Source organism: Ostrea edulis, chromosome 9, assembly GCF_947568905.1.
Source record: "Ostrea edulis chromosome 9, xbOstEdul1.1, whole genome shotgun sequence".
NCBI lineage: Eukaryota > Metazoa > Mollusca > Bivalvia > Ostreida > Ostreidae > Ostrea > Ostrea edulis.
In genome coordinates, this window is record NC_079172.1 from 73,187,666 (window position 1) to 73,213,029 (window position 25,364).

The window sequence follows — 25,364 nt, forward strand, 5'->3', positions numbered from 1 at the left end:
GTGACGGCCTTTTCCGGACACAACAAAGCGACAGATGGGACGGCATTGATTTTTTTTTCGGTGTGCCATATGCATCTCTAGTCGGGAAAACTTTCATGGATTGCTAAATCATGATGTCATCTACTATGTAAGTAATATATGTTAAAATTGTGTAATTTTAAAGTATGTAATACCATGCTAAAGTTTCAAAGAGTTTTAAAATCAATTTAGCGAATCTAAAACTGATTTAATTGAATCATGTGTGTATTTAACATTGATCATTTTATTTATTAGTGTGGTTGTGACGTATCAATTCTAGCCATATCTTTGTCAGTATTTAATATATCAGCTGTTAGCCAGAGAGTGGTATATTTTTCGTTAAGTTCTGAACTATTGTTAAATACGGATATATTTATGATTTAAACAATATTTTATTATGTATAATACATAAAAGGATTGGACAACAGGCGTTGCCTATATAAGCCCTCTCCATACAAATACATGGTCAAGGTCATACAGATGTAGTTATTATATAATGACAATGAAGCAATATGATATTTTATACATTGATGTGTTTAACAGTTTCCATTTCTATGATAATTTACAGCATGATGTATGAATGACAAATATAATTTAGGTATGGATATAGAAATTTCCTACACAGGAAAAAAGATATAAACAAGTTGGTTCTGTGGTTTGAAAATGAAAGATTTTAAGAAATTAAACAAATATATTTATACATGTATGTTTAAAATGAAGGAAAACTAAACGGAAGAGTGTGGTAATGTACAGTTTCTCTGCAGTGACATATTTCCATTTCATCATGTTTCGATCTCTCTCTCTCTCTCTCTCTCTCTCTCTCTCTCTCTCTCTCTCTTGGCAAGCTAGATAAAACGTAAACATTACATCATAATATTGCAGTAGATCACGAATTTTAATATTTCAGTGATCATTCTTTGTAGTGTAAAGCTGTTTTATTCATTTTGATAATGGAGTAGTAGCTACTGCTTCCAAATGCTACTGAAATAATTGAAATGGAGCTGTCCTACCGGGAGTAAATCACTTCTAATCAGCCATATTTGAAATATTGTACATTGTACAGCAGAAATCAGACACGTGTGTGTTTCAACATTATCCATGTTTCACCAGAATACAAGTCACTGGCTACACTAAATTATTTTTATAAACATGGTGTAAAAATTAAGGAGAAGAATGCATATCGGTATAGCTCTTTGATCACCAACTTAAATACTAGAGGTGCATCTAATTAATTGTCCCAATAACACGTGGATGAGAGGACAGAACAAATACAAGCCAAAATATCGTGGGGGGGGGGGGGGGATACGGACAGAATGTACAACAATATGATGCAAAAATAGCGATAAATGGTCGCATCTTTCTCAAACTTTATTGAATCAATCTGAAGATAACAACATTTACATAATATATTCGCCTCATCTTCTACGGACGTTAACAATTCCACCAATTTCTGTAGACAGTCGGAAACAAAAACAACACTTCTACATAATTAGGTAAACAGTAAATTGAACAGTCTTCTAGAAAATCTTCGAACAAAATCCGAATACGGACACACGAAGGAAGTAAACTTACTTTACCCCCGTCCAACTTCATTTGCGGAGGGCATAATAGTTCAATCATGATAGAAGTTTAATATCTATTTCTAGATCATGTGATGGAATTCAATTTTCTTTTCCTCTATCTAAATAGTACTACCACAGGTTGACAATGACAATGTTAGTAGATAAGACGCGACCATTTCAAAACATGATTTAAGGACGGAGTGCGTGATATATCAGAAAGTCTGCAGAAACTTCTTCCTTTTCTTCTTCTAGATCTTCTTCTATTGTATGATTTGAAAGACTCCATCATATTCCATACAGTATTCCTCTACAGAAACCTTGACATGGACCGTAATTTTTCACGTCGACACGCGGTGGAGAAGTTTGGGGAGGTGTGCCGGGAAGTACTGTCTGAAGCGGAGCGCCTGGGTCTGCATAAACTCCTCAGTGATTATCACAGGAGGCGCAGAGTGGAACGCCTAGTTCCGGGTCTCTTCAAGGTCATTCAGGAGGAGAACCGGATGGAAGTCGTCCACCTCCTCCGTCAGCTGATTCCGTACGCGCATCTGTCCGAGTTCGACAGGCATATACATCAGAGGAGGGCCAGGGGTCAGCTCAAAACCTTCTTCTGGGAGGAGGATGATGACGGCATAGGAACCGCAGTGAGCTTCAACTCCGGTGTGTATTATGGTTTAGTTGAAGTCATGTAACACCCTAGAGACCTTTCAAAGGCAGCTATGACAAACTCTAAATGTATCCCAAAAATACCACGTGGTACTTGTTTATCATAGACATTCATGGCAATATGCAATTCTCATTACATATCTCTTTATCAATGATGAGAGTGTGACACATGCGCACACGACCAGGAAATTCTCAAGTTTGGAAGACAAGGTTTTTTTTTCTACATGTACATGTTATGCAGAGCAAAACATTTAAAATGAATATCTATGCTATTTGATAATGAAAAAAGACATTTATGATTTGGAAAACGAATATGAAAGGGAAATTTAAAAATTCTCGGTTTATTTCAACATCATCCAAAGGAATTCTTTATCCGAACCATGTCACGGCAAAATTGTTATTTTTCATATAAGGCTCACATCGGGTGTGACCGGTCGACAGGGGATGCTTGCTCCTCCTAGGCACCTGACCCCACCTTTGGTATATCCAGGGGTCTGTGTTTGCCCAACTTGCTTAGGCCAATTCAAGTTAATTAGTAGATTATCATCCGGGTACACAAAAAATATGGGACGGGTTGGAGGATTTTATTTTTTTGGTTTTTATTTCCCGAGAAAAAACAATAATGACAAAAGGCATCACACAAAGTGTTAATCAAGTTAACTTTCAAAGAATCCTTGGTAGAAGATATAAAACCAACATTCTGTGACTAATGATTAACATTCACGCATGTCACTCGGGGAGGCAAGTTTGTTTGAAATAGTAATTTTTGCGAAAAAAAATGGGGTGGGCCCTTTTTTTTAAGGACGGGCGGGGATGATAATATATCAATTAGTTTTAATTGGCCCTATAGGAGTTATGAGATTGATCACTGTTCGTAATCTTCACCTTTTCATACACTATTTTGATTTTTTTTTTTTTTTTTAAAAACTCCACTTAGAACGTTTAAATAATGAGTAAAATTCAATATTGCATTTGCGCTTATCGAGTTGAAGGTTAACGATATTTTATTTTAGTATTATTATTATAATTAGATTCAATCGTAAGACAGGCTGAAGTCATGAACATTTATGATGTTACAGAAAATACGAAATTTAAACAGTATCATGTATTATTCAGTAATTAGTGCATCGATAAAAACAAATCAGACGGTACATGTACCTAAAATAGTTGAATTTATTGTTTTAGAGAAATAAAAGACCTGTCATTTCTTTCTTTTTTCATACTTATGTTCCAATTTTTCTGAATAATTCATCGCATTTCCGCCCGGTAACGTCATTGATTTCTGGCGAGTTTGTGTAGACCGATGCTCTAGTTAAAACGATATCTTGATTATTGATTCTGTGCCTTGGACCAGGTAAGACACGGAAAAAGAGACACACCTGGGGCATCTGTCCACACTTCAGGTAGGTGACATACGAAATTGATCTATCAACAGACGTATGTCAACGGGAGAGCGCGACACCTTGTATTTGAATTTTTACGTGTATCTGATAAATTGTCATGAATACGTGGACCACATGTAAAGTTTGATAAACTCTCGAAAACATGGATGCTATTATATCAGCTGTTTCATATTTCATCTATTTGTTTTCCTTGCAAAAATATTACACATATTTACACAATAATCGGAATGCAAATATTCTATTGATTTGTAGTCTCTTAAATTCGATTAATTATAACTGAAGCTGGTTTTGAGCCTTCTTTACTAAATTGAAATTGATATATGGAATTTTGAGGAAAATATATATTTGTAGAAAAGTGGTTCATGTGTGGTGGGGGCGGTGGGGTCGTTGTGAACGCCCCTGTCTGCTGTACAGATCTACCCTTGCTTAATCACGTAGACTCCACATAGAAAATAAATAATTCAAGGAGATTGGGCTATTTCTGTTTGTTCCATAACATAATTACCGCCCAGCCTTATGTTGATATTTTGTACAACGGCAGTGTAAATTATGTTTGTAATGAGGTTAGTCGTTTATCGGGAAATGGATTGCTTTACAAAAAAATCATATTAACAGCACGATACATTCTAAATATCCGTTAATTATGTCGTGAAATTACCGAGTGGTAGGGATTACAAAATCTACATTATATTACATGATGTTCACATCGAACGAATGCTAAATAGACCAGACGCCGTGTAACTTCCGGTTTTATCGTGAACCACATACACACTTTAATTCCGCAAGCTCCCTATCTCTCGGGTTCATTTTACAAAGGACCAGTATTTTCAATTGGTAAATATATTTCCATTTGAGTATAAAATTTGTAGAGGCGTGGTTTCTTCACTTAAATATATATGTACTCTTATAAATATGTGCAGCATTAAATAGATTATTAGTGGCATAGCTAGGTTTGAAATATTTGTAAGCAGGGGGTCTGGAGGATAGCCCCCCCCCCTCCCCCTTAACGAAACTATTTGTACGCACCTGCTTACAGTGCTACAATGTAGCTACGCCACTGAAAAATAATTTTAGTCATAAGTCGTGAGACCTTTAGTAAAATGGCTCCATTATCAGTATCATCAATATCATTACTCGGACAGAAAGTAGTCCCGGAAAAAGACACCGTATTGAGTATGCAAATTACGTAAACGTACCATACGTGACTTCACTTTCTCCCTTGATGACATTCTAGGGTTCTCTAGATTACGTTATCACTCTGTAGAACATGTATAAAAATATCCAAGCAATATATATTTATATATAACCTCTCTCTGAGAAACATCTTCTCAAAGGATAATTTTGAAGTCATTATTGTTCTAATTATGACGAAATTCAATTTAATGCGAAATATTTGTTTCATGTTATGAAGTTGCAATAATTTGTGGAGTAATATAAATTGAAATTCAAGCATTAATTTGATTAGCCTTCCAACTCAACTTGTTTTATAATGTTTCATGTCAACAGTTTTGTAAAAGTCATATCGATATCTAGTACTTTTTGGCTTATATTCAATATTGATCTTTTTACAAACATACACCACCCAAGTGTAAAAGGGGTACCTGGCTATAGACAGTGAAAGATAATGTTAGAATGTAAGTACTCTAGCGCTTGTAATGGCAGCTTGCACTGTATGCTTCCTAGGAGGCTGAGAAAGTAAGGTCTGCCGGGGTAATAATGCATTGTAAAGCTCTTTGAGCAGCATACGCTGGAAAAAAGCGCTACTAGTATATAAAACCAACCATTATTATTCATTACTTATTGATCGATATTACTACTATAGTATCAACTATGAAATTTGACAATACTGTTTAATCAAATAATACATCAATGGTTTGATATAATGTATATTGCACTGTGCATTTGTGTTTCTACAGAGTCGGATTCTGATGTTGAAAATGATGAAAATATACACGAAGTAACGATACACAGAGAAAACCCCTCACAGGATCTGGGCTTCAGTATCAGGGGTGGATCCGAACATGGGTTGGGTGTGTATGTCAGTGACGTCATTCCTGATTCTTTAGCTGGTAAGTTTCAAAGTCAGCCTGGCTCTTTACTATACATATCTGAAGTGAAATCAAGTTTGACCTTGGTCCGAGTTTTTTCTTTATTAAAGAGAGAAAAAAGTCATGAAAGTGATGAATGGCGCCGGGACCAGAATTATTGTTTTAGCTTGGACAGGGAAATATCCTCGCCATTGTATTCGCCTTCAAGTTATCAAAAACAGTGCCTAACGTGCATTTGATTGATTGATTGAATGTTGTTTAACGTCCCTCTCGAGAATACTTCACTCATATTGAGACGTCACCACTGTCGGTGAAAGGCTGCGAAAATTAGGTCTATGCTCGGTGCTTATGGCCTCTGAGCAGGGAGGGATATTTATTGTGCCACACCTACTGTGACACGGGACCTCGGATTTTGTGGTGTCATCTGAAGGACCACCCCAATTAGTCGCATTTTACGACAGGCAGGGGGTACTGAGGACTTATTCTAATCCTGATCCCCACGGGAACTAAGTAAAAGTACCAGCGTAATTGGTGGTACACATGTAGATATAGTTTACGATAATGTGACGCAAACATCTTTTACTTTGAGTAACAGATATGAGTTCCACGGTATTGTTCAATCCTTAAATAAAGGACTAAGATCCCCGGTTGTTCATTTCAAGATAAATAACACAATAGAGATACTGCAATGAAATGACATTTCTTGACATAATGGTGATTGGTGTAGTATGCTTAACAATCGGTATGAAACACGTCAGACAGCATTTGACCCAATGCGAGGTTGTATTGACGAACTAGATCGTTATAACGACCATAGAATTTGCGAAATGCTGACTTCAATCGAGAATGTTGAAATCCCTGTACCATCAACTTGTTTGTCAGTAGCTTACCTCGATTTAAAAACTGACTATACCCAGAACAAGCTCTTGCATATCGAATCAGTTGAGATATATAAACACCATATGCAGGTGATAATGGAATATTGCTACATAAATGTGGAAACTGATTCGATATGAAAGAGCTTGTTCTGCGTATAGTCAGTTTTTAAATCGAGGTAAGCTACTGACAAACAAGCTGATGATACAGAGGTTTCAACAGTCTCGATTGAAGTAAACATTTCGCAAATTATGTGGTCGTTATAACGATATAGTTCGTCAATACAACCTATCATTGGGTCAAATGCTGTCTGACGTGTTTCATACCGATTGTTAAGCCGTTCTTGGCACATTGATTTTGACTGCGGATAACTCCGTTTACCTGATCAGGATATAGGGCTCACGGCGGGTGTGACCGGTCAACAGGGGATGCTTCCTCCTCCTAGACACCTGATCCCACCTCTGGTGTGTCCAGGGGCCCGTGTTTGCCTAACTATTTTTTTGTATTGCTTATAGGAGTTATGAGATTGATCACTGTTCGTTATCTTCACCTTGCATAGTATGATATATGAACATAGTTAGACTGCAATACACTATTAATATTCCTATGTGTTCTTTATGAATGACAAGGTAGTTGTAGTGAGTGGAGCGTAGTCGTAAGTTTATACTTGTTTCTAATTCCCGTCATGAACAGATCGAGGAGGTGTGGTGATTGGAGACAAAATCCTGTTAGTGAATGGAGTCTCTCTGCAGGACAAGTCCAGTAGTATCGTGGGCAGTCTGTTGAATCGCAACTTAGAGGTCAACATGACACTAGAGTGGACCGGGCACCTGCCAAAGTGGCGACTGGTCAAGGAAAAGACAGCGTGGTAAAGATCGAATTAAAAATGGAATGAAGATGTATTCTTTCTGGCTAATTTCACTTTCAAGGAAAAATGTTCATGAAAGCATTTTGAACATTTCACGTAACAGACTCCTAAAATAATTTTCAGGGAAATACAATGATCGTTTGAAAGTTCATAAAATAAAATAATGGTGTTTCAGGTTTGATTATGAGGAGAAGACTGTGGTATGTGGTGAATTTGAGAAATTTGGAGCTGTGCACTATATAAAGGGCCTAGATGTGGACGTCCCAGAGCGCAGAGTAACTCTGGTCAATGACGATTGTCTGGGACTCAACATCCGGGGAGGTTCAGAGTTCGGCCTTGGAATCTACGTATCAAGGTTAGAAAAGTACAATAGAATGTCCAGTAGGGGACAAGGTTAGAAAAGTACAATAGAATGTCCAGTAGGGGACAAGGTTAGAAAAGTACAATAGAATGTCCAGTAGAGGACAAGGTTAGAAAAGTACAATAGAATGTCCAGTAGGGGACAAGGTTGGAAAAGTACAATAGAATTGCCAGTAGGGGACAATGTTAGAAAAGTATAATATAATGACCAGTAGAAGAAACGTTGAGAAAAATCTATGTATGAACATAAAGTTTAGTTGTATGGAAAGCATGATGTTGTGCATGTCATTTGTGCGATATACGACCTGTTATGGACTGGACTGATATGTACCGTGTGATGAAACAAGTATTTTCGACCAATCAGACTGTTTTCATCAGGCAATCATTATCACCGATATCACCAACCAATCACTGTGAAGCAGTTCTCTGTCAAAGCGTGGATGATCAATGAAGAGGTGGATTTCCTGCAGGGTTGCAAATTGCAACTGAAGGCGATATAACTGGTCGTTATACCAGTCTTTGTGTAACCACTTAAAAACAACATATTATGTTAATTAGGACAACCAGTATGTGTTTGTGATTTTCCTCGTTTGTTTGTAATTATTTCACCGATAACCAATCGAGGGAAACCCCCTAAAAATAAACAATTTGTGTATCCTTTATAGCTAGCATAATAAGTGTATTCTTGATTGATTGATTTTCGGGAAGGATATCCAAGTGGACACAACGCTAAAATTAGATATAATTACATGTACTTTAAAAAGATGATTCCATTTCATCCCTTGCTTTGTTACTATTTTTAGCCTTGACCCAGGAGGGCAAGCAGAGCGTCAAGGGGTAAAAGTTGGAGACCAGATTGTGGAGCTGAATGGCAATACACTGGAAGCTGTAACACACGCTGATGCAGTGGAGGCTTTCAAAAGCCAGGAACACATCATAGTAACGCTGAGGGTACGTCCTCCATTTCAAACAATCTTCAACTGTAATTTCTAATTCAGGTACCAGACAATAAATATCTATTATTTTGTTTTCATATGATCAAAGTTCCATTTTCCTTTACATTTGGTAAATAGAAAGTTGGGTATGATATTCAAATCCCGAGCACTTCAATGAATGAGTGTTTCCTTTTGTGAGAAAGAGTTCATTGAGAACTGATGTTGAAATTCAAAAACAATTCCGTTGAGGATTACTATTTCACCTCCACTTCTTTGACCATATCAAAGTCTATAAGAGTAGGTTTGAATAGTGGTTCAAGCTGAAGAGGTAATAGTAAAATGATAATCGCTTTAAAAGTCAATATTTGAATTTCTATATAGGATGTTGGTAGATATCCAGCATTTAAAGAGGTTTATGGAAAATATTCCTGGACTAAAGGACTCCCAAAATCCGGAAGTACGTTCACGCATTATGTAATGACGCTGTATCAACTGAATAGTAAATGTTGAATATACTTTTAGTTAATAATAATAAACAACTGAAGCACAATCCTATGATGTTTTTTCTTTTTCTTTTACTATCATGGTATATGCTTTCTTTCCATACTGTATAGCACGTAAAAACAAAGCTCTACATGTAAAAGTGCCAGTGGAAGTTTTTTCGCAGCGGTCACATGATCCTATGTCTGACGGAGCATACAATGATGGACTTCCTTTACAATCTGAAATTTATCTTCCAAGCACAAGTAGTAGATCAGGGAAAGAAAAAACGTTCGACAATGACAGCGACGAGGACGACTTGGAGTCTGTTAATTTGAAAATGTGGAAAGACTCCGAGGGTTTCCAAAATCCTGCTTACGGCGCAGAAATCCAGAAGATTAAGTACAATTCCAGTACGTACGACGAAGAATCTGACACTGATAATGAATCTGGAATAAAAGGAGAATATAGTATGATGAAAATGGATGCAAAGAGAGTGGAAGAATTTGAACTTACAGATATGAACCAAAACGGAGATACATCAATATTTGTAGAAAGGGAAACGGGGTTTGCAAGCACACTGAATGCACCACATGATGAGGCGATTTACATTGCCAAGCCACCACAACAGTTCATCAGTATGACTACAGAAAAGACGGATCTGTCGGAAAAGTCGTACGCTTCAGACAGCTGTTCCATAAATTTGAGCTGTTCCCCGGAAACTAGGCGGTATACAGCCTGGTCCGATGATGAGATATTTAATAACTATGGAGAGGTCGATAGCATCAGTCCAGTGTCATCACGACGAAGCAGGATCGAAGACTCCGAACTTGGATCGGAATCACGAATGAGCACCCCCGACTTGAATGAATATCAGTTTGGTCACAGATCACCTTCTCCAGTTCCAAATATTTTCTCTGATTCTAGAAAAGATGATGAAATTCCTACAGGTGACATTGTAATCCAGGAGTCAATGGAGAAGATCAATTCATCCCATGTTAAACACGTAAATCCTTCTGTGTCCATAGAGAGACACGGAAGTACAGGATTTGATATAACTGATGAAGAGGATGTAGTTATGAGAAGTTTCGATACACAAATTGATGATTTTGAGGGGGAAGATTTGGCTGTGAGAGAAAGAGGATATTCAACACAAAATGATTTAGGTTCCCTGTCGTCATCAGAGGACTTGAAATTCTGTGAAAAAAGATCTTCTTCCAGAAGAAATTCTTTGACAGATGGATTAAACAACTTGAAAATTATCCAACATCAACAATTAATGGATGATTCACACGAGCCGCCTGCTTTAATCTTTTCTAACCGGACGGGAGACGATGATGGAAAACAAGCGCCACAGAAAAAGGACTATGTAGATGGAGCCTCTTCACCCATGACAGAAATTTCCGGAAGTCCTAGATTATCAAAGACCTTAACGAAGGTTAAACCTAAAGGTAAAGCGGCCGCAAATATAAAAATATCCAATGCAGTATGTGTTTTCGTTTCGTAATGGGTATTTTTGAAATGAGCATTAGTTTGTTCTTTGTAGATTCGGTATCAAGAAACAGAGCTCTTGGCAACTGGAAAATATTGAGAGACAAAGTGAAAGGAAGCCTGCGTATCAAGCCTCTCTCGCGTAAGATCTACACACAATTTTTTCATGTCCCCGACATCGAAGAATTGTTTATGGCACATTGTATGTCTGTCGACAACTTTAAACATGTCAAAAGTTTGAAACTATAGACTTTATATTTGCTAAAATGCAGGATTAAAGGCAAAACTATTAATTATAGAATTAACTCAATATTGTCAACTTGGACACGTATGCGACGAGTCGACATCGCTACAACCACTATTGTGGAGACACTTTAACTTTTATTGATTATAGGGGTTAAGATATTGATCACTGTTCGTTATCTTCACTTTTCATTTTCGGCATTGCATTGATAGACGTGGGTTAAGATTTGTATAATCTTGCTTATACGTTATAGTAACAGTTTGGAATTGTGATCATGGTTGGGTAGAATTAGGATCAGGTTAAGGGGCTTGTATGGAATAGTTAAAGAGTTGTGATTAGGGTTAAAAAAAAAATAGATTTAGGATCGTGGTTAGGCGTGTAGGGAAATGTTGGTATTTGCTAAAATACGCATGTGAGTTAAGGATGATTATAGGGAGTTTATGCAAATAAGATTATTGAACTGCTTAATGTCTTTTAACACTTTCGTTGTACATATTTTGAGCATGTTCATCAATTATAGGGTTATGTGTGGCATGTGCTGCGTATGTTTTACTATGACGTCATATTATGACGTTGTATGTTGCTTACTAGGATGCTATATCGACACTATATTGTCGACATTACGATGCTGGCCATGTGAAGGAACTTAAACTGATAGAGGATACGGTGGCGACATTGAAAGTGTCGACATGGCAAAGGAGACGACGTTCATAATTGTTACGAGGTCGACACACGGTCAACATGAATTTGACGATTTGATTGATTAATTGGAGACTTACATTCCTTCTAGATAGTAAAGTTAACTTTATTGAGATATAGTCATTTCAAGGTGAAATGCGACATATTCTGGCACATGGTAGACATTCTGAATCATTTAGTAGTCAGTATTTGTACCAGTCCAACACCTGCTTTGACGCAGGACCTAAACTTTAAATAATATGTCAACCGAAAGGCCTGCATCATTTGCTAAATGCTTGGTAAAAGAGCAGTCGCTATCTGGTTTAACGACTCGAGTCTGTAGTGGTTCAGGCTAGAAACTACAGCCTCCCGATCACAAAACATGCGTTATTTTGCCGGTCATCGACGATGTGAATGATTTCGATCGTCAAGATAGTTAAGGTGATGCTCAATATTGGGATTTTGTTGAAATATATATAACTTGGTTTAGATACTTTAGCAGTAAATATTGATCAAAGATCAAAATTGCCATGATTAAGACTTCACTGCGGTTAGGTGCATAGTATTTCGTTTTCCATGAACCAAACAGCTACAAATCTTCGTTCATGTGACGTCTGTCGATCAATTATTTCAGGTAAAGGTCTAGAAGAAAGATTAACAGGTAAATAAAATCACATATCTCACAACTAACAATGGAAATGTCTGAAACTTAACTGTATCTATTGTTATTTTATTAAGTCATATTGTTAAGAGATTATCTGGAAATTTCATTGCCTATTGCAGAATCCATACATTGTTTGTTTGAAAAATGCTAAGTCATAAATATTGCTCTTTTGTCATTAACGACTGTGTTATCATAGAAATATCACGGGAGCTTGAACAATCGGGGAGGAGTGTGGTGTCATCCACAAAGTACCATAAAGCCACAGTACCGTCCAACAGCATAAAGAATCTGGAGGAGGTAGCGAGAAAGTTCTTGGATCCACAGGAATTATCAGACATGTTGACACAGATCAGATTGGTAAGCGTAACCTGACACAGATCAGAATGGTCCAGTAAATTAACCTAACATAAATCAGACTAGTAAGCATAGCCTGATAGATATAAATGGTCCGGTAAGTTAACGTAAGTCAGATCAGAATAGTAAGCGTAAGCTGACACAGATCAGAATGGTAAGCTTAACCTGACTCAGATCAGAATGGTTCTGTAGGTTAACGTAATGCAGATCAGAATTGCAAGTGTAACATATCGGATTCGTGGTTCAATAACTGAGTTATCCCGACTTTTATTAGATTCGTTGCAATATATTCCCATAAGACTTGTTCAAAATTGATATTTTTACGTGAGAATATTGATAAAAGTCACATGAAGTGTATGTTGAATATTAAAATGTAACCGATGAGACTCGAGGAATGAATGACGCATCTGTCAATATTAACATTTTTCAACCAGATGGCAATACTCTTGAAGATCTAAGTTCCCCCTGAATCTCTAATCAATTATCCCAAGCCTTATAACTGAAAAAGCTACAAATAATGTGGACTATCGTAGTGGTTGATTATAAAACTACATACTACTTTTTGTTTTTAATTTCACATCAAAACTTGTGAAAATACCACATTTATCTGAGGGATTTCAAGGAGATGTGGCATCAGTGTTGTGAAGCTCCAGATGCTTAATTTGAAAAAGCATAATTTTTAGAGATTAAAAACTTGAAGATAAAGATTGAAAATCGTTGAAAATAGACTAAAACGTTAATGAACACTTTTGTAATCTTCAAAGGTTTTACAAAATATAAACGATCTCGTTGAATGTGAGAGAATTGTTACAAGTGCATTAACGCACTTTTATCTTAATTTGACAAGCATACATGAAGCTGGATCCCCATCCGCAGTGTACCTATTGATAAATGTACAGCAAACCCGCACTTTAATTTGTTTGTCTCATCTAGAATCAAAAGCTGTTTGTTACCCTTTGGCTTCCGACAGCTGGTTTAGTTATGTAAGATTAACGCTGTGTCTTGCCTTCTCATGTCGAAGGAATGAATCTACAAAAGAATTAATAACAGATTAAAGACGTGATCTTAATGAGAAGATGGTCTTCGATGGCTGTATAATGGACTATTAAAAAGAAAAAGGCAAGGAAAACTAATCCGTATGATCCTTCTAATTAGTACTAAGTGAAACTTACTATGTTGATTATATTGCGTGGAATCTACAGATGAAAAAAGCAGTTATTACGAGAGATCTATAATTGTACACATTCCCTCCCCAATTCACACGTTCTAACAGAATCATTAAGTTCTTTATGTTACGTATATCGTGATTAAGAGATTACAAAACAATGCTTATATCTTTCGGCTACCTATAATTAACCATTTAAATACAGTCGCAAGGTACGAAGAGTATAATATGAACTACCCAGGTATCAAGTGCAAAAAACATACTATCAAATGTTATAAAGGTGAACTGTTCTGCACTGTCAATCTATTTTATAAAAATTCTGTTTCAAATTTTAGTACCATGAACGTCACGACTTGGACAGGTTGCTAGAAGTTCTATTGGCGATGTTGGATACCCCCGAGAAGGTACTCCTCCTGAGAGAAATAAGGTACAGTGATCCCTGTCAGAACCCGTCTGATGAGTACAAAACTAAAATCCTGTGCCCTCCTGAGAGAAATAAGGTACAGTGATCCCTGTCAGAACCCGTCTGATGAATACAAAACTAAAATCCTGTGTCCTCCTGAGAGAAATAAGGTACAGTGGTCCCTGTCAGAACCCGTCTGATGAGTACAAAAATAAAATCCTGTGATCCCTGTCCAAAACACTCTGATGACTTTGGATAAATATTTCCTTTCCTCTAGCGACAATAAGGAAAGTAGATGTTACACTTATTCTTTAAGGAAACATTTTGTGACCAGTCAAATGATAATTGTTCTACAATGAATTAAGTAGGCGTGTTTACTGTGTCATGCTGAGATGAATCTTAATTGAGCATGCATTCTATAATATTGGTAATATTTTCACAGGATTGCAATTAATCATTCATGACAGCATAATCATTTTGTTGTAATTGATTATTAAAGTTGATCTTAGAATGACAATGAAACGCAAAATCTTGTAGATTGCAGACAAAAATATACATTGCTATAAATAAAGAGGTAATTACGATGCTCCCAAATTTTAGTCAAACTAGTCACGAACAACAACTTATCTAGTATTATGGGAATATAAAACAATGGAGGCATGGGATAATTTGTATAATCGGCGATTAGGCAGAAATCACCCCCAGATTTCCACTGTTTTATAACCCCCATCATACGAACAATCTAGACATTTATTCCTTATTCTTATATTTTTATGTAATTTAACGTTTATACAACAATTTGAAAAGTTGGTGCTGTCTTCGAGAAAAATAATGCATTGAAACACCACAAGAGTATGACTAGCAAAGCAGTATACACTTATTGTATGATTTCTGGAACAGTCAAGCTGTCGCTCTGTGGCAGGGGGAGGACATGGGAAGCTGTAGCCCGAGGCTAATGGCGGAGGGTAAAAGTTTCCAGGTCTTCTCCTACTGATGGAAAACAGTTATTTGGTGTCCAAAAACCATGCAATGAGTTTTATTACCCAACCTACTATCTGATTCTTTAATTTACTAATACGTGTAAGAAAACATGCAAATAATCATTCCGTCTTTTTATCACATGTTTACTCCTTTATTCAGTGGATATCACCCATTACATGAATTTTAATTATTTCGCTATTTTCCTTCGCCGTTTGTGATTTCACAAACTACCGTACATTTTACGTACTTTCTTTACAAAATGTTAGGAAGTAAAACTCCAGAATCCCTCCCTAGTTTGTGGTTGAATCTCCACTCGTTGGATATAAATAATCTCAAATCACAAACCATGGGAGTTCCTATATCTAATTTTGTAACAATATCAACATCATTTTGTTATTTGTTTTCTCTAAAACTGTCAGTAAATCGTTATTATTGCCGTTACTTAACCTAGCTACAGTCTACTCCGGATATATTGAAATTCAGGGGACCAACCTGAATTGTTCATTATATCCAAAGTTCAATATAACCAATGCTGAACTATATATATAATGTTAAGTGGGGATTTACTTTTACTTCAGTGTAACAGATAGTTCAATATAAGTGACTTCAGTATAAGTGGAGTATATTGAAAGTGAAACTGTCGTTTGGTACGATGTAAATAACGTCGTTATCAATTGAATGCTTAAACATCACTAAGACGCTTAACCATGTACATGTACATGAAACAGTGCATACTGTGACGGCGAAACACTTCGATGTTTAATGATGTGCAAAATCTGAACCAAAAACAGGGAGAGTTAGAAATGACGAATTACAATTTATATATTACGTTAGGTAAAATTAGTAAATGTAAATATTGTGGAATTGACTATCAACTACATCTATAAGTACTGCACTATAATTAATAGGAATTTTGCTTTCTTTGATGACTTGTAGAAGCGCCATCTACCCGGTGGACATCTACAGATTTGAGCTGTCAGTCAGCAGGTACGAGAAAGAGGCGTATGAGAAGTTATCCACCAAACTCCATCTGTACCTGAATCATGAAAAGGACCGGAAACCAAAGAAACATTTACTGCATACGGAGACCGGTGTGTGTTCCTTGTCATCTGTATTCTCAATCTAAAACACGGTAGACTTGTAGACTTGGGTACTATAATTCCGATGTCTGATCCATTTTTTTTTTTTTAAATCCCCAGAGGGCTACAGTTTTGCAGTTAAGCAGAACATCAAAGACACAAAAATTAACAAAATGATTTCATCCAAATTTTCATCGTTTTTTAAAAACATCCTGGAAGAGTGAGGATGGAAATTTCCAAGATAATATCGCCTGAAAAGGTGAAGATAACAAACATTGATCAATGAAAGGTGAAGATAACAAATAGAGATCAATGAAAGGTGAAGATAACGAACAGTGATCAATGAAAGGTGAAGATAACAAATATTGATCAATGAAAGGTGAAGATAACAAACAGTGATCAATCTCATAACTCCTATAAGAAATACAGAATGAAAGAGTTGGGCAAATACGGACCCCTGGGTATACCAGAGGTGGGATCAGGTGCCTACAAGGAGTAAGCATCCACTTATCCCCTGATCTATGATAATCATAGTATCTGTACACGGCGTACGATCCTTAACGTTATACCACATTTATAGTTTTCCACAGTATTTTAAGGTAAATTATATATATTTGGAGGTGATTGCAATTAATTTGTTTCGAAATCATTCACCTGTGTATTTCGACCTTTTTAAAGTATACTGAATGCATAGATTGTGCACAAATGAAGTAACAATTCTGTTTCAGTGCCGGGCGTTTACCGAAGGAACAGCCACTACCTATCTCTCAATTGATTCGATACTCAAAAGCATGTCCTGCGTATGGTCAGTTTTTAAATCGAGGCAGGCTTCTGACAAACAAGTTGATGGTGCAAGGGTTTCAACAGTCTCGTTTAAAGTCAGCATTTCGCAAATTATATGGTCGTTTTCACGATCTAGTTTCCCAATACAACCTATCATTGGATCAAGTGCTGTCTGACGTGTTTCGTACCGATTGTTAGACCGTTCTTGACACGCTGGTTTTGGCTGCGAGTGACTTCGTTTGCCTAATCGGGATGTGGGGCTCACGGCGGGTGTGGCCGGTCGATGGGGGATTCTTGCTCCTCCTGGGCGCCTGGTCCCGCCTCTGGTATGTCCAAGGACCCGTGTTTGCCCAACTATCTATTTTGCATTGCTTATATGAGTTATGAGATTGATCACTGTTCGTTATCTTCACCGTTGATGTTCAACGGTTCATCGTTGATGTTCAACGGTTTAGGTTTGACGCGGCGCTGAGATCGAGAAGTAAACCTTCGAAAAACTATAAATGTTGTTGAATACTGTATATATAGTTATTTTCGTCCAGTGTTATTTTCGTTCAAACACAGTTTTATACAGTTTAATTTCTCCAAAAACGAAGCGATAAAGTACGGTATAAGGAGAGATAACTATTTAGTGCTGTTAAAATTTCACCCATTGACAGTCGAACGGGACGAAAATACAATGTGGGAGAAAATATTCGTGTATACAGTATGTTGACAATTCCTTTTTTTTTTTTTGTGTAAATATCTTCCCATTGATGTATTCCTCAACGACAAGGTAACTAATATGCCCCTTCAGATTTTTTAGTATCAAAAAGTGCAATTTATGCTAAACATTTGTAAAATGTTGTCTCCAATTGCTGTTGCATGTACAAAGAGCACTTGGCAAACTGATAAGCATGCCATTGCCTGAGTACATGTTAACTTCCCGGTAGAACCTTTTGATAAGTTTTAATGCAAATTGGAGTTTTTGATTTAAAAATTCCAAGGTTTTTTTCTCCACAAATCATATTTCATCACAAGGCTTGTCTCTCTTGTAGCAGATGCCATACCACAAATTGATTACGCAATAGGTATTCTATGTGTTGTATAATTGTTGTATGACGTCACGGCTAGATATCGTTATCATTATCACACATGCCAGATAACGCATGCTGCTTTGATGTATGAGAACATTAATATGGCGTATCCTTTAAATTTATCAAATAAATAAAAATCGGATTTCGGTGCAGTTGATATTTTGACACATTTATTATTCACCTTAATCTTTTGATGGCTGCATGTGATAACAAACTTAATAAAGTGATGTAAATTATACACCGATGATCCGTTTGTGTCCTGTTGTTCAGATGGGCTTTAGTTGTGCATTCTAACAAATCTAGAATGACAATAGTGCATTGGAACGATGGTGCAAATCTTTGGTATGATAATACTACGAGGATGATGTACATGTGGTGTCGTGTGTTGACGCGGTGCCGTTGATGATCGACACAATAATCCGATTTACATGTATATCATAGACCATCGCAATTTCACGCGCCATTGGCAACCCACTATCACATCAGCGTACTATTGCTGCTATCACCGTCATCATTATGGTGCTATCGTGTCATCATATGATTGCATCATCGACTTAGCACCAACTACTCACAAATCGAGACTAGCATTACGTGAAGTAGACTACACTGTACAGAGTTCTCTCCGGGTTCCGTTTGAATTGCAATAGGTGCTGTCTAAATCTCAGTTTTGTGACTTCTAGATCGCAGTTTTACTTTTCTTTTTTACTTGTTTTCACTGCTGTGGTTTTGCTAAAAGAAACAATTTCTGATACATATATTCAGGGAGATTTAACTCTTCCTCTTCACTCCTTAATAAAAGCTGCACTCTGTTGCTCACTTGAAATATTGTATCATTGAACCATGAAAACAAGCATAACTGTGTGTCCATTGAATAATGATTAACCAACTGCATGCAGACTGTCGTGATCTCTCAAACACAGGAAGAAAAAAATGTTACTTCTAGATAATCTGTGATCAAATATTTCTAAAAACTTTCGAGTCGTGTAACCCAAAAATAAACACATCAAGGGGACTTCCATTTATATGTGGCAATTTTCACTGGGGCCTGAGATGCTCGCCCGTATTACCGGTTTTTTTTATTATTATTATGATTAGAGAGTTTGGTTATACAATATATTACCCTATGACAACACACAAATGCGGAGAACTTTGTTTTCATGAGTGACAATTAAATTCAACATTCTTGAAATTGTTTACAACATCATGATAGCTGTATTCAAAATCAACTATGCAGAATTTGAAATTGATTTTTTTCCATAAAATTTTTATGAATGCTCTCAGTATCCATTGATTTCAAATATATTTCATACATTTAAATTTTTTTCTTATACAATTTTCTAGTCTTAAAAGTTCATTTCTTTAAAACTGATATATCGTAATTTCTTTTTGTTTGATGCAATATGAGAATAAGTACTTATTTTATCTTTGATGCTAAAATGATATTTTAAGTAAAAATACATTAAAAATTGAAAATACCTTCTTCTTTTTTATCTTTCCAAAAACACTTTCAGGTCAGGTAAATGTATATTGTATTCACATTTTATAAACATGGTATACTTGAGAGTAGTGAAGCGGAATCTGTACGTGAAAAGGCGCTAACCTCAATTTAATGTTATGTTATGGGAGCATAACTGATCGTTTAATTTGTCAATGCTGACCATTCTATCTATATCTGTAAGAGAAAATAGAATGAGTGATGTAGATTTAAAACAATTAGAAGACTGGCATATGTTGCTGAAACCAAAGTGGCGAACATCTTTAATTGTTGTCAAATATTACATTATTTGCTGTTTGCTAAATATAAAAGAAACTTGGAAAAATTACTCATTATACAGTAAACTTTAGCCCTATAAAACAGTATAATTATCACACACACCCCACACACCCCCGTCCATTATACAGTATCAATATTGTATACAGCATTATTTTGGCTGCAGATTGATTTATATAATTATATTTACACGGAAGGCCCAAACTGTGAAATATTCAAAAGCTACATGAAATATAGACATAACATTCATTCAGAATTAACATTATTTTAAAACATGGCATATATGTACATGTACACAATATTTTATACAGATTTTTATTGATATACGTTTGTAAATGTTTTGTCAACAGATGAAAATGGACATTTTTATGTCAAGTCCGTGGAACAATTTTCCCGGGAGCAACATATGAAGAAGACGGTGATAGAGGCGTTGTCCGGGGCCCGGGACAGGGACGCCTGGGTGTTCAGTCAGGACTCGGGGATGTGCAGCCGAACAGAATCTGTTCTAGAGGAGACAAGGTGTTGTGTACAAAAAACTATTAGACTCTCTAAAAGATTAAAACATCATAGGATATTGGATACTTCTTAATACAAGATGGCTACATCGATAAGAGAGAGAGAGAGAGAGAGAGAGAGAGAGAGAGAGAGAGAGAGAGAGAGAGAGAGAGAGCTCATTTTTATTCGTTATACAAGTATGTGTTGTTTGTTGGGTTGGGATTTTTTTTTGGGGGGGGGGGGGGGGTATTTATTTATTTATTTGTTTATATCCTCCTCTTCATCATGTGTTAGACTCCGAGAATGATATTTACTTCATTATAACTAGAAATATTACATAGACATGTTCATGGCAATAGTGTTTTACTGTAAATTCGAGAATATCCATCATATGCTTGTATTATCAGGGTAATGTGAATACTGAAACGATCCTATCGAGAAAGTATATTTATAATATTGAAAACTTCACTGTGTTTTTTAGACACATTATACAACGGTTTGCATACAACTGGAACATGAATTTTAAAAAAGTACGTTATTTTTCTTTTCCAGAAGTGATGTCGCTTCCTTAATGTCCAGCGAAATAACACCAAGAAAAACAGTGACGGCCAACATATCCAAGAACAAACAAAACCTAGGTATAGAGTTATATAGTGTTATATAGAGTTATATAGTGTTATATAGTGTTACATAGTGTTATATAGTGTTATATAGAGTTATATAGTGTCATATAGTGTTATATAGTGTTATATAGTGTTATATAGAGTTATATAGTGTCATATAGTGTTATATAGACGTGTTATATAGTGTTATATAGAGTTATATAGTGTTATATAGAGTTATATAGTGTCATATAGTGTTATATAGTGTTATATAGAGTTATATAGTGTTATATAGAGTTATATAGTGTTATATAATGTTATATAGTGTCATATAGTGTTATATAGAGTTATATTGTGTTATATAGAGTTATATAGAGTTATATAGTGTTATATACTAGTGTTATATAGTGTCATATAGTGTTATATAGTGTTATAACGGGAAACCAGCAATGGTGTGACTATAGGTATAGTGTTATATAATGTTATAGCGGGAAATCAGCCAGCAATGTGTCTATAGGTATAGTGTTATATAGCATTAAATAGTGTTATATAGTGTTATATAGAGTTAAATAGTGTTATATAGAGTTAAATAGTGTTATATAGAGTTATATAGTGTTATATACTAGTGTTATATGGTGTCATATAGTGGTATAGCGGTAAACCAGCAATGGTGTGTCTATAGGTATAGTGTTATATAGCGTTATATTGTGTTATATAGAGTTATATACAGTTATATAGCGTTATATTGTGTTATATAGTGTTATATAGAGTTATATAGTGTTATATACTAGTGTTATATGGTGTCATATAGTGTTATATAGTGTTATAGCGGGAAACCAGCAATGGTGTGTCTATAGGTATAGTGTTACATGTATATAGCGTTATATGGTGTTATATAGAGTTATATACAGTTATATAGCGTTATATTGTGTTATATAGTGTTATATATAGTTATATATATGCTTGTCGTAAGAGGCGACTAATCGGGGCGGTCCTTCGGATGAGACCGCAAAACTCGAGGTTCCGTGTCACAGCAGATGTGGCACGATAAAGATTCTTCCTATAAGCGCCGAGCATACATTTTGCAGCCCCTCACCGTCAATGGCGACGTCTCCATATGAGTGAAAGATTCACAATTTACAATCAGTCATTCATTGTATAATTAACTATTTCTAATTCTAATTTGTTTTTTAAAAGGTCTTTGTGTGTCAGGAGGCATAGAGAGTAAGGTTCAGCCTGAAATTAAGGTGGAGCAGGTGTTAGAGGGCGGAGCAGCAGCGGACGAACCGGCCATACAGGTGATCTCTCTTCTCTTCTTCTCTCTGGAATAGTATGTTACAGTAAATTACGTCCAAGAATCACGTAAAAAATAAATTCATTTCACTAATTTGAACATATTTGATTAAACCGATGAAGTAGTAGCGGAACAGACAAAAGTTCTATAACGTTAGATGCCCTCTCGCTAAAATAATTCATTTTGTGATGTTATCTTATTGTGTTATGAGATTTAAAAAAAAACTTTAAGAGACTGTGACACTTTATTTCTCCAGTTTGAGGAGTTCAATACTACGAAAAATGAAGCTCAACGAAAAGGAGCGATTTTACGCATATTTTATTATATATTACTGATTTTAACAGCCTGGAGCGATTTTTAGAGATATTTTTATTATACATTACTGATTCTAACAGCCTGGAGTGATTTTACCGATATTTTTATTATATATCACTTATTTTAACAGTCTCGGGCGATTTTACAGATATTATGTATTATATGTTACTGATTTTAACGACCTGGAGTGATTTTACTGATATTTTTAATATATATTACTGATTTTAACAGCCTGGAGCAATTTTACCGATATTTTTATTATATATTACTGATTTTAACAGTCTGGAGCGATTTTACAGATATTGTTATTATATATTACTGATTTTAACGGCCTGGGGTGATTTTACAGATATTCTTATGATATAATACTGATTTTAACAGCCTGGAGTGATATTACAGATATTCTTATTGTACATTACTTATTCTAACAGCCTGGGTCGATTTTACAGATATTTTTATGATATATTACTTATTCTAACAGCCTGGAGTGATTTTACAGATATTCTTATTGTACATTACTTATTCTAACAGCCTGGAGTGATTTTACAGATATTTTTATGATATAATACTGATTTTAACAGCCTGGAGTGATTTTACAGATATTCTTATTGTACATTACTTATTCTAACAGCCTGGAGTGATTTTACAGATATTTTTATGATATATTACTTATTCTAACAGCCTGGAGTGATTTTACAGATATTTTTATGATATATTACTTATTCTAACAGCCTGGAGTGATTTTACAGATATTCTTATTGTACATTACTTATTCTAACAGCCTGGAGTGATTTTACAGATATTTTTATTGTACATTACTTATTTTTGACAGCCCGGGATGGTCATCCAATCCATTGACGGACACAGTATGGTGGGAGTCAAACACGCCGTGGCCGTCGACGCCCTGAGAATGTCCTTTGGCAACAAACGGAAGGTCAACATGACGCTGATTCTTCTGAGAAAAGACGTTTAAATGTGACGTCATAATGACAACTTTTAGCCAAGCGTGTGAAACGCTTAGTTGACATTGATGTAAAATAATTTATTTTTCTTGAAATCACCGTATTGGTGAATCAAAAGATCATTATTATTTTTTTTTTTTTACATTACAAGCGATTTTGGAAGGAAATACGTGGATATTACAACTATTTTGATTTATGTCAATGAATACCTGGATAAACCCCATGATACCCTACATCTGAAAAGGATCTCGTGACTCCATATGTGACAAAAGTTGTTTTTAGTATTTATACAGTACGTCTCAAAAGTTCGACAGAATAGTTCTTTATATAGTCATATACCTGTAGTAGCTTTTTATCATACATTTGTATGTAGTATTCTTTGTTAATAACTATGAAAACAGACTTCAGTGGGTTTTTTAAAATTATTTTTTGAAGGCGGTCATTGTGTAAAAAATATTTTCTGCGGATGTGATTCGCGACACATATTACTAATCATAGGTAATTTCATCACAAATCAGAGTGCTACAAGCATAGTTTTGCAATATTAATCACGAAGCATAGCTTTAAGAATCAGAAATGTTTGTCAACGGACTTTTCTTAATGCTATGCACGTTGAATCTTACCTTTTATAAATTCATTACTTTTTGATAAATGCAATTCTCAAAAGGCGTGCTTTTATATGTATGTAGCTAGGAAAGGATTTATGAGTCATTTAAAAATGTTTGGTAATAATATGCAACTCGTCTTAAATAATGTGTAATTTTATATATTCATGAAAATTAATAAAACTCAAATATTTTCATTTATGCATCACTCGTTCTTTTACATCGTTTTAGAGGTCACTAAGGCAGATATATACTCTTCTACAACAGCAAAGTACCCCAACATGTCTCTCTACGCTAGCAAATTGTGTGATCATGTACATATAATAAGTCGACACTTAATCTTCATGCTTATTTTTAATATATACGTTAGAAATTTGTGGCATATTTAAGAAATAAATTTCATTTTTGAAGATACATGAGGGTATGGACTATGACGTTTCACGCCCGCTGTCTCCATGATCCCTAAGTTTGACGTTTCACGCCCGCGGTTCTCATGATCCCTAAGTTTGACGTTTCACGCCCGCGGTCTCCATGATTCCTAAGTATGACGTTTCACGCCCGCTGTCTCCATGATCCTTAAGTATGACGTTTCACGCCCGCGGTCTCCATGATTCCTAAGTGTGACGTTTCACGCCTGCGGTCTCCATGCTTCCTAAGTTTGACGTTTCACGCCCGCGGTCTCCATGATCCCTAAGTTTGACGTTTCACGCCCGCGGTCCTCATGATCCCTAACTATGACGTTTCACGCCCGCGGTCTCCATGAGTCCTAAGTATGCCGATCTGAAGCGCCCTAGTTCATACCCTCATGTATTATTATCTATTTTTAAATGATTTTTTTTTTTCATATTTACATTCTACTTTTATTAATTTCTATCGGAATTCCCATTGGTTAAACTAGAAGTACTATATTTATTAAGATTCATACTCGCATTCACAACTGTAATGGCGCCCGTGAAGAAAAGGCTATTATTACAAGTGCGTAGATATATAAAAAACATTAGAAATGCAATTATCATCATCATCCCCGTTTTCATATTGCATATGTATGTATTCTTATAGTTCTTTCCTTAGTGTACATATCATTCAATATGTTTATGGGAAGTACAAAAGGCGTTAGGATGACCAATAATTGTGAATATTTCCTGGAAAAACAATACTTCAGAAAATCCATCGTGAATTAAACTCGATA

At 35.7% G+C, this 25,364-nt stretch overlaps 1 protein-coding gene and 1 long non-coding RNA gene across 3 annotated transcripts; one reads left to right on the forward strand and one right to left on the reverse strand.

Annotated features, from left to right (window-relative positions):
* On the forward strand, nucleotides 1–24,372 carry LOC125658843 (PDZ domain-containing protein 7-like). 2 transcript variants are annotated; one of them, XM_056150582.1, is made up of 17 exons: nucleotides 1–127; nucleotides 1,833–2,237; nucleotides 5,563–5,715; nucleotides 7,264–7,438; nucleotides 7,614–7,793; nucleotides 8,602–8,749; nucleotides 9,115–9,190; nucleotides 9,348–10,664; nucleotides 10,760–10,846; nucleotides 12,261–12,287; nucleotides 12,487–12,647; nucleotides 14,145–14,236; nucleotides 16,130–16,284; nucleotides 20,253–20,421; nucleotides 20,950–21,035; nucleotides 22,197–22,297; nucleotides 23,441–24,372. In XM_056150582.1, exons 2-17 carry the CDS (start codon nucleotides 1,904–1,906, stop codon nucleotides 23,579–23,581), a joined length of 3,402 nt encoding a protein of 1,133 aa, XP_056006557.1. In that variant the 5' UTR covers nucleotides 1–127; nucleotides 1,833–1,903; the 3' UTR covers nucleotides 23,582–24,372. The 2 variants fall into 2 exon arrangements, with proteins under 2 accessions (XP_056006557.1, XP_048746228.2); XM_048890271.2 differs by having other exon boundaries at nucleotides 27–127; nucleotides 1,894–2,237.
* Nucleotides 13,384–14,750, reverse strand: LOC125658844 (uncharacterized). The gene is made up of 3 exons (XR_007363819.2): nucleotides 14,148–14,750; nucleotides 13,817–13,840; nucleotides 13,384–13,673 (listed from the first exon to the last, which is right to left on the reverse strand). It is a non-coding gene; the product is annotated as an uncharacterized LOC125658844 (long non-coding RNA).
* Nucleotides 24,373–25,364: the final 992 nt, after the last annotated feature.